This window comes from Calypte anna, chromosome 1 (assembly GCF_003957555.1).
Source record: "Calypte anna isolate BGI_N300 chromosome 1, bCalAnn1_v1.p, whole genome shotgun sequence".
Taxonomy (NCBI): domain Eukaryota; kingdom Metazoa; phylum Chordata; class Aves; order Apodiformes; family Trochilidae; genus Calypte; species Calypte anna.
Genome location: NC_044244.1, coordinates 187,960,305 through 187,973,359, shown reverse-complemented (window position 1 = coordinate 187,973,359; position 13,055 = coordinate 187,960,305). Strand labels below are relative to the sequence as shown.

The following is a 13,055-nucleotide window of genomic DNA, read 5'->3' as shown; positions in this document are numbered from 1 at the left end:
CCTTTGATCCCTAGTTGTGGGTATAAGCTCTGATTTCTGAGACATTCCAGATAAACAAACTCTCAATGACATTAGTGTGGATCACACAGACATACCAGAATCATAGAATAGTAGAATGGCTGGAGTTGGAAGTGATCTTAAAGATCATCTAGTTCCAACCCCACTGCATGGGCAGGGGCACCTTTCACTAGATCAGGTTGCTCAAGGCCCCGTTTAACCTGGTTTTCAACCCTTCCAAGGAGGGGGCAGCCACAGCTTCATAAGGCAACGTGTTCCAATGTCACCACGCTCACAGGAAAGAATTTTTTCGTAATGTCTAATGTAAATCTCCCCTCTTCAATTTTTAAACCAATGCCCCTTGTCCTCTGACCACATACCTATGTAAAAAGCCCTACCTCAGCTTTCTTTTAGGCAAAGGATGAGTATGAACATCCCTCTCCCCTATAGTTCATTACATTTTTTGGAGCAAAGACACCAAATGGATCCCCTTGCTTCTAGACAGATACAGTGGTAAGCCTCTGATTTATTTCTCTGTGTCCTTCACCTCCCAGGCTACCAGTGCAATTGCCTCTCTCAGTTTACGGGAAGGAATTGTGAGTCAGAGATCACAGCCTGCTTCCCGAATCCCTGCCGGAATGGAGGCTCGTGTGATCCCATCGGCAACGCTTTCATCTGCAGCTGCAGAAATGGCCTGACAGGAGTAACGTAAGTGACCTTCTCCAGGTGGGCAACAGGAGCTTTTCAATTCAGCAGTGGCAGGATTTATCAAAATCTGTATCCAAAATCTATAATTTACCCAGCAAAAAAACCTAACCCGAAACTTAGTGCTTATTTCAAGACTAAGCTAATGGCAACTGAGAAATTCATGAAGTTCGCATGTTCAGAAATGCTTTTATGAACTTGGCCTCCTAAATTATTATTTCAGGATGGTATCTCCAGACAATTTTCACTGAGATATGCACATCTAAGTGTTAGAGGCTTTTTAAGCAATCTCATGAAGCCCATGGAAGGCACTGTATAATCTTTTTTTGGAAAGTGAATCAATTATTTCGTCACCTTAGCCCTGATATAAAAGCCTGCTGCATATAACTTGCTTTATTAATTTCTTAAAATCCCAGCCTTGATCATAAATTTGGTGCAGAAAGAGAAAATCCCCTGATGTTCCCAACAACATACTTTTTCCTCATTATCATAGAATCATAGAATTTTCAGGGTTGGAAGGGAACTGTAAGATCATCTAGTCCCAAACCCCCCTGCCATGTGCAGGGACACCTCTCACTAGATCAGTTTGCTCAGAGTCCTGTCCAGCCTGGCCTTAAAAACTTCAAGGGATGGGGCATCCACCACATCTCTGGACAACCTGTTCCAGTGTCTCACTATCCTCATGGTGAAGAACCTCTTCCAAACTTCCAGCCTAAATCTACCCTCCTCTAGTTTGAATCCATTACCTCTAGTCATATCACCACCTGACATCCTAAAAAGTCCCTCACCAGCTTTTTTGTAGGCCCCTTCAGATACTGGAAAGCTACAGTAAGGTCTCCTCAGAACCTTCTCCTCTCCAGACTGAATAACCCCAACTCTCTCAGTCTGTTTTCACAGGAGAGGTGCTCCAGCCCTCTGATCATCCTCCTGGACTTTCTCTGGACACAGTCCAGCACATCCATATCTCTCCTGTAAAAGAGGCTCCAGAACTGGAAGCAGTGCTCCAGTTTGTCTATTGTTCATACTTCTTGTTCTGCCTTTTAAAAATCATCTCTTCTTCTTTCCAGTTCTTTTACTAAGATTTCTGTTCTTTTTTTCCCCTGCTTCTCTAATATTTGCTGTTTGTCCCCAGCCCTAAATAATTTTACACAGTCAGTATATCATCCTCTTCTCTTAAATTATACTCTAATTCTTTTTACTGTATTTTTTCCTCATATTTTTTTCTCCTTGAATCCTTCTAATATGTTGTATTGAGTCTCTTGGGATGGTCTAAAACAAATATTAAAAGGTTGAGATTCTCTAATACATTAACTGAACCTCATTAGGGTCATGGAGCCTCTTTCTATTAGATGCTTTAAACTCCTATTTCCTTCTTGATGTTTCTATGTTCTTGTCTTAAAAAGTCATGCAATAGTTGTAGAAAAAAAGAAATACCCTTAAATGCATGACGATAATAATAACATCATTTGCCAAGCACCAGGAAGGTGTTAACTGTAACAGTACCACTTTGTCAATATAAGTCATGATGTACAAGCTGGGCTGTTTGCTAGGCATTCCCCAAGCTCTGTTTCTTTTTTTCAAGGTGTGAAGAAGACATCAACGAGTGCGAAAGGGAAGAATGTGAAAATGGTGGCTCCTGTGTCAACATATTTGGCTCGTTTCTGTGTAACTGCACCCCTGGCTACGTGGGGCAATACTGTGGTCTTCGCCCCGTGGTTGTTCCCAATATACAAGCTGGGCATTCCTACGTCGGCAAGGAGGAGCTGATAGGAATAGCTGTGGTCCTCTTTGTCATATTCCTGTTGGTCATCCTCTTTATCATTTTTCGCAAGAAAGTTTTCAGGAAGAACTATTCCCGCAACAACATCACTCTGGTACAGGATCCTGCCACTGCTGCCCTGCTCAACAAGAGCAACGGGATCCAGTTCAAGAATATCAGGAACAGCGGAGACAGCAGAAATATCTACCAGGAGGTCGGGCCTCCACAGGTCCCTGTGAGACCCATGGCCTACACCCCATGCTTCCAGAGTGACTCAAGGAATAACCTGGACAAGATAGTTGATGGGCTTGGTGTGGAACACCAGGAGATGACAACATTTCATCCCGAGTCCCCTCGAATACTGACGGCCAGGCGGGGGGTGGTGGTTTGCAGTGTAGCTCCAAACTTGCCCACTGTGTCTCCTTGTCGCTCCGATTGTGACTCCATCAGGAAGAGCACGTGGGATGCTGGGATGGAAAGTAAGTATTGCTGCTTTCTGCTCTTAATGTTCCCTGCCACTGGTACAGGTTGCCTTCAGGGTACAGCAGGTACAGTGGCACATGTAGTCTTAATGCTCCTCATAAACTTCAAATTGTTATGTTTCTCCAAGAAGTGATTTGGTTAAATTCTGAAAGGATATAATTAACAGTAGGAGTACAAGACTTCTGCTTCTATGCATTAAGTATGACTAAACACTTTTATTTCATTGTTCAGAAAGCACATATGAGCAAGTGCTTTGAGCATTAGTTTTTCAAGTGATACAATGCAATCATCTTACTATTGGAAAAAAAAAAGAATTTGGGGCAGAATTCGCAAAAAGAAATCCTGATAGGTTTGGGCAGATTTTCTCCCAAGGGAATTAAAAATGTTGAAACCTCCTGCATGAAACAATTCTGTTTGGCAATGGCAAAAAATGAGCTAATATTCTCAACTTCCAGTGTGCGTGAAATGAAGAAGAAAATCATGCACTGCTTATAGGATCACCTTTTCACTCCATTGCTTTCCCATCTACATGCAGTATCAGAGTGATCACAAAATTTCTCATCGCCATTATTATTACCCTGTTTGTTCTCTGATGGTTTCTCATCTGATAACACAGTGCCCCCTCCATTCCTGAAGAAGTTGCTGGAGATACCAGAAACTCACATACTATGTCATAGAAGGAAATACCAGTTTGCTGGGACAGAGTTGTGGCCCTATGGTCTATCCTCATGAGTCAGAATATGGCATATGGACTGGGAGCTTTAGCATACAGGGAGTAGGGGTTGGGTTATGATATTTTCTCTTTTTAGTAGTTTTTCTTAATGCACCATCAACCCCTTTGCAACCCAGCTGTAACCAAAACTATCTAATAAAACTACATTATCAATGAACTTTCTTAGATTTAGGCAACAGGAACTAAAGAATAAAGAGAGGAATTCAGCACTGCCTCATATCTGTGCTCTGACAGATTTTTGTCTAAGGCAACACATTGGCCAAGCTCTTCTAGTGAAAAACAGGAATAAGCTTTCACATCTTTGGGGAGTATTTCACAGTTGTGCTATGGCTGACCTTTTTAACAATTTAACATAATTTTGCTGATTGAAAGCACCAGCCCCCATACATGCTCTGTTCTGTACTCTCCTGGGTGTTTCTGCAGCAGACACTTCTGGTCCCTGTATGAATTTCTCCACAGCAGGAGGCCATGCCACAGAGAGGGACCTCAGCTGGCAAGGAGTGGGAAGCAGTGCAGCTTCATTCCTGCAGCACTCACTCTGTATGCTACATACCCTGCTTACCCTACCTTACCCTGCAGGAGCAAATCAGCCACTGCTGTTTGGAGATGCCCTGTGCTGGGTAGAAATATCTACAGCTAGTGAGTAGGGACCTGGACTTACATTTTTGCAGCACCTGAGCTTGCTCATTGGAAATTAATGCTTATTATAGGGTATAAGTTTTCATATTCCTTATTATCACTCACATAATATGTAGTTGAACTTGTTTATTCATGTGAGTTTAATTACATGAGAATTTATACCATAGCCTGCAGTTACCATTCTGAACTGTAGAAGAGCTGTCCAGACTGAATGTTCCTGATGAAAAGCGATGCATATTGAGTATAATCTTATACATAAGTGGTAGAGCCATTGAAATCTGATCCAAGGGCTACTGATACAAATAAAGAGATGCACAATAGCTTTATTGAGCACTGAATGAGCCTTTATGGGGCTCTCAAAATAGAAAATGAGAAGTAAAGATAAATGGAGCTGTAATCTCATGTACAAATGTTTATACCACATTTTAAAAGTCATTTTCCATGCTGCTGAGACTACATGGAATCTAAAAAGGCAATCCTGGATACAGACATTTCTTCCTTGATTACAGTGGTGTCAGCCACTTGACAGACTCTTTGGGATTCAGAGAATCCAAAAGTATCTTCATTGGCTGCCTTCTTGACTAGTAGGTCTTTTCCTCTCTCTGAAGCAAATAGTTGTATTCTGAAAAAAAAAACCAAAACCAAAACCCCGCAAGGTTACTTCTGGACAGACTTTAATTGACTCTGTGGTATAAATAGATAAGTATGTATACCTAGAGAGTACCATTTTGCTTTGTTTTTGCTGTCAATGAAGGTAAAGGGGTTGATGACGCTGAGGAAGTGACCTGTTTTTCAGGAAGTAACAAAGGCAGCAACTCTGAAGTACAGTCCCTCAGCTCTTTCCAGTCTGATTCTGGTGATGATAATGGTAAGAAATGTTTTTTGTCTTTATTATACTATGGACAAAACTACTTAACTGTTTTTCTAATATCATTAAAATATTTCGTTGGTGTCTAGAAACCCTTCAATGATGCTAGAAGTCAGAAAGTCCTGGGTCCTAATCCTCACTTGGGGTCCATTTTTTAAATTGCAGGAAATTAATTAAAATCTTTATGCTTGGAGCTTTACAGTGAAGTAGAGGTATGACATAGCAGAGCCACATTGCCAAGATTATATAACTATAACTTAGAGGTACAATGGAAACTCAAGTTTCTATCATTTTCCCTTTTGGAAGAGGATGACTTTCATGTTTCATCAGTCAAATTAATGTAATTTCTGTGATGTTTGCCAGGCTTCATTCATGGTGCCAACAGAACTCCACTGGTGCTCAGCAGCAACAATGAGCAGATGAGTCAGTCTCTGGTGGCTTGGCCTCTCCCTGGCAATCACAGCTCAGCAAACAACAGAACACCACTGAATCCTTGCTTGGTGCATGGGCATTGCTTGCTCTTGTGTCCTACATCATTATCTCAGTGACGTGGGCAGATCCATACAAGCCTGAAAGAGGCCAGCAATGTCAGACCAAACCCTTGTTTTATGGCCCATGTATGTTGAGCTGTGGGTCTGAGAAGAGGCAAGATGTTTCTGCCAGTGAGGGATGATGGATGTCAGAGAAGCCTCATTTAGATACACAGAAAAAGATTAGCACAGAAAAACTGCACTTTGTTTCCTCAGCCACCAGCGAATGAACTGTCTGGAGACCCAGTTCCTCAGTCATGTCATGCAGCTCTTACCTAGGTACTCCTAAATGTTGAAAAAAGCACTTAAAGAGAAGTGCACTTGCAGGTCCTTTGGTTCAGCTTTGTCTGAAGCATCATAAGTACTTTTGTCAAGCTTCTCAGTGCTTTTCCACCCCTGCATCTCACCCCCCCCCAAAAAAACCCAAACCAACACTTTCATGTTTTTTAGAAGAATTATTGGAATTATTATTTTATTAATAGATATTTATATTGTAATTACCTCTAGAGTAATTATCCAGGAGGCCATTTAGTGTATGTGCTTACTTTTTATATCTCCCACATTCTAATTAGGCTTTTTAAGAAGCATCTGATCCTGCCCCCACTTAAATCAGTGACATGATACCCACTGAAGCTGGATTGGACCTTCTGTGTCCAACCCTTTTTTGTGAAACTGCAATTAAAATATGGCCTTTAGTGATAACAATTCTAAAATTCTAAGCAAATCTGTATCTTCAAGGAGAATGAGAGAAAAACCTTATATCATCTGAGTCATTTTGCAAGGTCAATGCAAGAACATATGTTCTGGGTTTTGCAGGAGGAGGGAAGGGTTGAAGTGAAAGAGCCTTAAGTATCAATACAAGCATAAGTTAGCATACACGTGCTCACATACATGAACATAAGGACTATCAGATATTCCTCTGGAAGGCATAAATCCTTCCTCTTTCTGTCTTTTTTGTTCTATGTGCTACACATCCCTGCAAAGGTTAAAAGTTTGCAGAAATCACAACAAATGCAGTCCAGCATCCCTGCTTTTTGGGGACACGGGACAACCCTCCTTCCTCCAAAGCTGAGAGCACTGCTGCTGGTGTCCTCATGGCTAGCAGCAGGGACAGGTTTGTGTCACGTTGCTGTGTGAGGCTGTCTTGTGAAACTGGTTAATTGCTTCCAACAGGGGAAACCTGTTTTGCACCAGAGAAACCCTTCAGCAGCCTCTGCTCACCCTCTCCACAGTGCCTGGAGCTTACTCTTGCTGGGTCAAATAGAGATTGTCTCACCATGTAAAAGATTTTGAGTCTACTTGTATTTTTCTGCTCAAAATAAATAAATAAAAACTATTAGCCATAAATTTTTTAAAAAGTTTCCCACTCGTAGCAATGACATTTTAATGTCACCTGAAAGACAAATTACATGTTTCCATTCTAAGCTATTTTGAATGGAGGGACATGGCAAAAATGAATTTTTTTGTTGCTGTTTCACTACAGCCCAGACTGTCACTACAGACTGGCTTTCAGAGAGGGAAGTCGAAGGAGCTGCTGTTGAAGACACCAATTTTTACCCTATGACCAATGCTGGGTTTAGGTAATCTCTTGTGCTCAGCTACCAGGGCAGAAGTTTCCCTCCCTTGCCTGAGCATGCGCTGCTCAGCTCCCAGCAGAGTCAACCTTTAGCTGCAATGAAGACCACACTGGTCCTGAGTTTTGACCTTCTGTTTTTCACTCCCAGTTGTCCTCCACATACAGTTTATAGCTGCCTCATAGCTCTTGTCTGGCCACTCAGCTGCTGATTAGATGGAATCACTTATTTTTCAGTAATCTTCATTATGCATAAGGCAATAAAAGCCTCTCATGCACAATTACCTGTGCTGTTGATGGCATTAACATGGTCAGTGTAGACACAGAGCGTAGTTTATTTGATTTATCAAGGCTTTTTTGCCAAGCTTTCACAAGAACTGAAGAAATTTTATGAGATCCTTGATCACATGCCCAAAACTTAACAAAGATGTCAATATTCAACATACATTTGAATGGCACTACTACTGTTAACATGTTTCTTGTGACCTTTAAGTCCATTGACTGTGTGAAACAAAAAAGTATTTCTTGCCCAACATTTCTGGTCCCCTTCTTAGCCTGCTCCAAAACAACTGGCTTTCCCATCATTCGAAACAAAGGACAAGGGGCAGATGCAGTACCCACTGAGCTAGAGCTTTCTCTCTGGTTTTGGTGGGTTTTATTTCAGGTCCTCAAAGGCAAGGGTTTTAGTTGGTCCACAATAGGTCACCTAGGGGACCACACATTGTAGGCCTGCTTGACTGCATGTTAAACTGAATTGTTTAACAATTAAAACCATATTAATTATTTCAAAGGAAAAGTAAGTTTTGGTAAAACAGCTGCCAGGAGCACACAAAGCATTTGTGAAAACATTCTGTCAAACATAGCTCAAAATTCAAACCAAACCTGCTTGAAAGTGTCTTCCTAATTACAGCAGTCCTGCGTAACATCCCAGAGGTATTACATGGCACAGCACAACCAGTAAATAAGTAAAATATTCCTTTTAGGAAATAGACTGAGCTTAGCACCATTTCAGATAGTGTGATGGTATAAAAGATAATGATCCCTTGGAGCCCATGGCACTGTGTCTGGAGACCTTAAAGAAAGAATGAATTAGGAATTAGTGTCAGGTAGACAAGATACTACTTTGTTTAATTGAATCAGCTGGCCAGTCTGCTTGAATTTATGAGGTGATACACATCATGTGCCTTTCTGGAAATGCTGGTTGGGAATTTATTACCACCCTGAAAATATATGGGATTATCTGAAATGAAATGTCCTGCAACCCACTGCATAAATCATACATTGGCCTGCAGCCTTTATTTTTTTTTCAATGTCAGTTCTGTCTGTTTGAGAGAATTTATTGTGGTAACATACGATGTGTGTTTTAAATACTAACCTGAAGCTGTCCTTCCCTCCCTTTATTTTCTGCTTTCCCTCCTCTGCAAGCTTCCATAGTGACTGTCATACAGCTTGTCAACAATGTAGTTGACACTATAGAAAACGAAGGTATTTGAATTTTTTTTTCTTGTTATGCAACAATGCTTCCTCTTTTCATTGTGAAACATTCCAGCAGAACCTCACTAACCCACACTGACCAGCAAAATGGTGGCAGGGATGGGGATTTGCAGATCAGCATGTTCACCAGCAAACACAAAAACACCTGAGGGATGTACCACAAAATATCTGTGGGTGATTGGAGGTGGTAGAAAAGGTCATCATTCTCTTCTCTTCAAGTCAATGTTTTTGCTTGCTTATTCCCATTACCTTCAGAGAGGATAGCATTAGGTTAATAATGTAGCCAAATGGTTAAGATTATTCCAGCAGAAGAGGCTGGGAAAGAGAAGAAGATACAGGAAGGCTGTAAAGTCCAACAGGACCATGTGGAGAGGAGCAGTGTAGTGGGGGGGCAGGTGGATGGTTTCTCCCGATAACACAGTGACAAACAGAAGATATGTAGATACAACTCCATGGGTGCCAAGTAGCAAGGCAACCTCCCTACAGCTGCCTTTCCCCCTGGGGTTGATCTGACTGTTGAATAGAGCATGGCTGTTGGGTCCAAGGACCCAAAACTCATCTCTGCCACTGACCTCCTGGATAACTATAGGCACATCATGTTACAAATGAACTGGTTTCCCTACCTCTAGGGCAGGAATATCACTGTTTCCCTCTTCTGTAAAGCACTGAGGAGATGTGATGTATTAAAGATAACATTAATTTTATTTATTTATACAACATTTGTCTTATTATTGCGTGAGTATCGACAATCAACTCAGATTATCCACAAGTCCAAAATTGCATCTGTCTTCAGAAAATTTAAAATGAGTTTTGCAGACTTTAGGTAATCCAATTTGGATAATATTGACAGATTAGAAAAGTAAATTCTTTTTGTGAAATGACTGATTTTTTTTTTTTTCTTGAGCCAGTGTCATGCTAGTTTTGAGAAGCTCTTCTACTCCTTGCTAGTGATGGCACTTGAATCCTTGTCTATAGTATACTTGCTGATTTCCTGAATTGTAAGAGTGCCATTCTTCAGGCTGTCAAGTAAAATTAATTAGCCAAGGTTAACTCAAAAAAAGTCCCGTTTAAGAAATAGGAAAATTGTGCTGAAAAGAAAGCACAGACACCATAAATGTCCTTGACTTCCTAAAGGGAATTTTAAGCAAACACATTGGCTCTCCACCGTGCTTTGCAGATCAGAAAAAGCCAGTCTGGCAGCAGTGCCCAAGGGTTGTCACAGGAAAGGCTTTGCCCAGTTCCTCTTGTGAGACTGATGAACCTTGCATGCTCTGCCACTGAACTGGTGGCAGCAGTGAGGTATTGGCTGCACCAGAGCTCCCTGTGCCTGCTGGGCAGAATCTCTGCCTGGAGCCACAGGAGGACAGGGCTCCTTCCCCAGGAACCCACTGGGGACTGTGCAAATCAGAGAATTAGTGATGTTCTCCTGGATCCTGAAACCACACAGCTCAGAGGGACCCGATGGATCTCAGGTGCAATGTCATTATACTGAATGAAAGACAGGAAATCTGCTTTACAGAAAAGAAGTGAAGAAGGAGAAGAGTGGTTAGGGCCGGTTCAGACACTGCTGCTAAATCTGCAGTAGCTCCAACCCTCCTCACTTCAGACTAACACATAGTAGGTAGAAAGTTACTGTCTGGATAATGAGCTAAGGATGAAATCACCATCACCATGTAGACCATGTGGTGATAAGCAAGAGCGAGAGGGGTCCTCTTTCCTCATCTGTAGCTGAGCCACAGAAGTTAAGTACTGTAATACCATAAAGGTCTATTTATCTGGCCAAACCTCCCCCAGCAGTACAGCCCAGAGACCTTGCCCAGAAACTTCCTGCATGAAGCCAAATAACATGTGGCTGAGCAAGAGCATCTCATCTAGAAAACGCTGCAGCTTATTCCTCGCTCTTGTCTCACATAAAACCTCTTTCCTTGCTCTTTCCCCCACCCCTGCACCCTCTCCATACTGGAATGCCTCCCTCGCCACCAGCTAGCATGGCAGTGCAAGTGGGAGGTGGGTGTGGGGTTGAGGGGCATTGTAGCTGACAGCCCCATTAAATGGCTTTGTATTCTATTCTATTCAGGTTCTTATACCGTGCCCATCACCATGGTATCTGAGCCCAGGTGGGCCCAGATTTGTTTGAACCGGCCCTGAGAATGGTAGATTCTTATTTTTCTGTTTCAAAGTGAACAAGTGCAAGAGAAATGTATTTTGCAATTATAAACTGTAGAGATGGCAGATAGCGCTTTTTGTATTAAGAATTCCAGCTCTAATGTAAATCCATATCTGTTCAGTGAGGGTAGATAATTATGATATGATAGAAAAGGAATATAATACACCTAACATAATAATTTCTGTATGTATGCCTGCATTTGACTGGGCAAGCTTGTATTGTATGCTAAAATAAAGAGCAATTAAAACTCCTATTAAAATGACACTGAAGCAGCCATACTTTAGAAATATGCATGCAGAGTGTTGTATTTTCACATGTAATACTATGCTGGTAACAAGCTCCGAGTTACCAGTTTTTTTCACTTTGTATCTGACAGTGACTGTTATGGATCAAGGACAGAACTACAACAGAGGTGATTTTTCTGAGACACTTTTTGCCTGTTGGGCTGGGCAGGGGTGGGCAGGACACCAACATGTTCTTTTTTTTTTTTTTTAAAGCTTCACGTGTTCTCTTTTGTTTGAATTCTTTTGGGTTTAAAGGCTGCATGAGAATGGCCAGAATATTTCAGGATACAGTTTTCAGTCAATTAAATTATTTGCTTGCACACTTTCTTTCTTGAAACAAAGTCATTGGAGGTGGAAGGGGAGACTAGATGTTATGCCATGAGCATGCTGACTTCATTAAGAGATTCCTTCAAGTAATGGAGAAAAGCATTATTTCAGAGATTTTTGTCATTCTGGTTTTTTTGGACTCATAGTTGCTAATACAGCCTACTAGCATTCTATAAAAAGCAAAATGCCTGAGAGTGGCCATGTTTTGTTTCTTTGCTTGTTTGCATTAGCATCATAATACAATTTATTCCCCTCCCTCCCTCCCTCCCACTCTGGTCAGAGCATGGCTGACCCGTGTCGGTGGCCTGTGGCGCATGCTGTGATTTGGAGGTGCTGTGAGGACTGAGGGGAGTGCATGCCCTCCTTACACACCGCCCTCCTTAGCAGCCCTACCTACCCTCACAGAGTGCTGTGCTTCTGTCTCCTGCTGCAGCCTATCACTGGGATACTTCTGACTGGATGCCAGGGGCTCGCCTGTCTGACATTGAGGAAGTGCCCAACTTTGAGACGGCAGACGGAAGCTCAGCTCATCATGGCAGTACCAGGGAGCTGGAAACAGATTACTACCTTGGTGGCTACGACATTGACAGCGACTACCCTCCCCCTCATGAAGAGGAGTTTTTAAGCCAGGACCAGTTACCCCCTCCTCTTCCAGAGGATTATCCAGACCAATATGAAACCCTCCCACCCTCACAGCCGGTCTCAATGACGAGTACGCTCAGCCCTGACTGCAGGCGACGGCCGCACTTCCACCCCAGCCAGTACCTCCCTCCACACCAGTTCCCCAACGAGACAGACACCACAGGGTCTCAGACTGGGAACGAATTTAGTACTTTTGCTGTTGGCCCAAGCCAGAACAAAGAAAACATTAGTGCAGGTAAGATGCCCTTATCCTTGCACAACTCTCTAGATGCCTCCTCCTCCGACGTCTCAGCCAGCTGCGGCTTTGATGACTCTGAAGTAGCCATGAGTGACTATGAAAGTGTGGAGGAACTCAACCTAGAAAATGTTCACATTCCATTTGTGGAGACCCAGCATCAGACACAAGTGTAAAGGAAGCTCCCTTCTTGTTCTTCTTCTTCTTCCTCTTCTTCTTTTATTTTTTGTCATTTGATTCAATTAATAGTATAAATACTGAGAAGAAATTTTGCTGAAGGTGTATCTATATATATTGGGCAAGGCAAAAATACAGTATAACCCATTATTAACTTGTTCAGAAATGATACTGTATGTGCAGACACGAAGTGACCACTTGCGTTCAGTATTATACATCACAAATTTGTTACAGACAATCTGGACAGTATGTACCTTCTATTTATTACCAAGAGTAAAACTCAGCTTTTGGGGCAGGAGGAAACAGTAGTTGCTAAATAATTTCTTTTTCTCCCCCAATGATTTTGTTTGTCTGTTTGTTTGTTTTTATTGTATTATTAAAAGTGTTACAGTGTTACGATCTCCCCACAGTATTAAGGAACTGGTATGGATCATTCCAAGGT

General features: G+C 42.0%; 1 protein-coding gene across 2 annotated transcripts in view; it reads left to right on the top strand.

Annotated features, from left to right (window-relative positions):
• FAT3 (FAT atypical cadherin 3) overlaps positions 1-12,745 on the top strand; it is a 403,937-nt gene extending 391,192 nt beyond the window's left edge. Inside the window, exons 23-28 of one of the 2 annotated variants that reach the window (XM_030449568.1) lie at positions 552-705; positions 2,285-2,940; positions 5,071-5,184; positions 8,713-8,772; positions 11,325-11,360; positions 11,993-12,745. In XM_030449568.1, coding sequence (XP_030305428.1) covers positions 552-705; positions 2,285-2,940; positions 5,071-5,184; positions 8,713-8,772; positions 11,325-11,360; positions 11,993-12,612 — 1,640 coding nt within the window. In that variant the 3' untranslated portion in view covers positions 12,613-12,745. The remainder of the gene's footprint in view (positions 1-551; positions 706-2,284; positions 2,941-5,070; positions 5,185-8,712; positions 8,773-11,324; positions 11,361-11,992) is intronic. The other variant, XM_030449576.1, reaches the window with a different exon arrangement.
• The last annotated feature ends 310 nt before the right edge of the window (positions 12,746-13,055 follow it).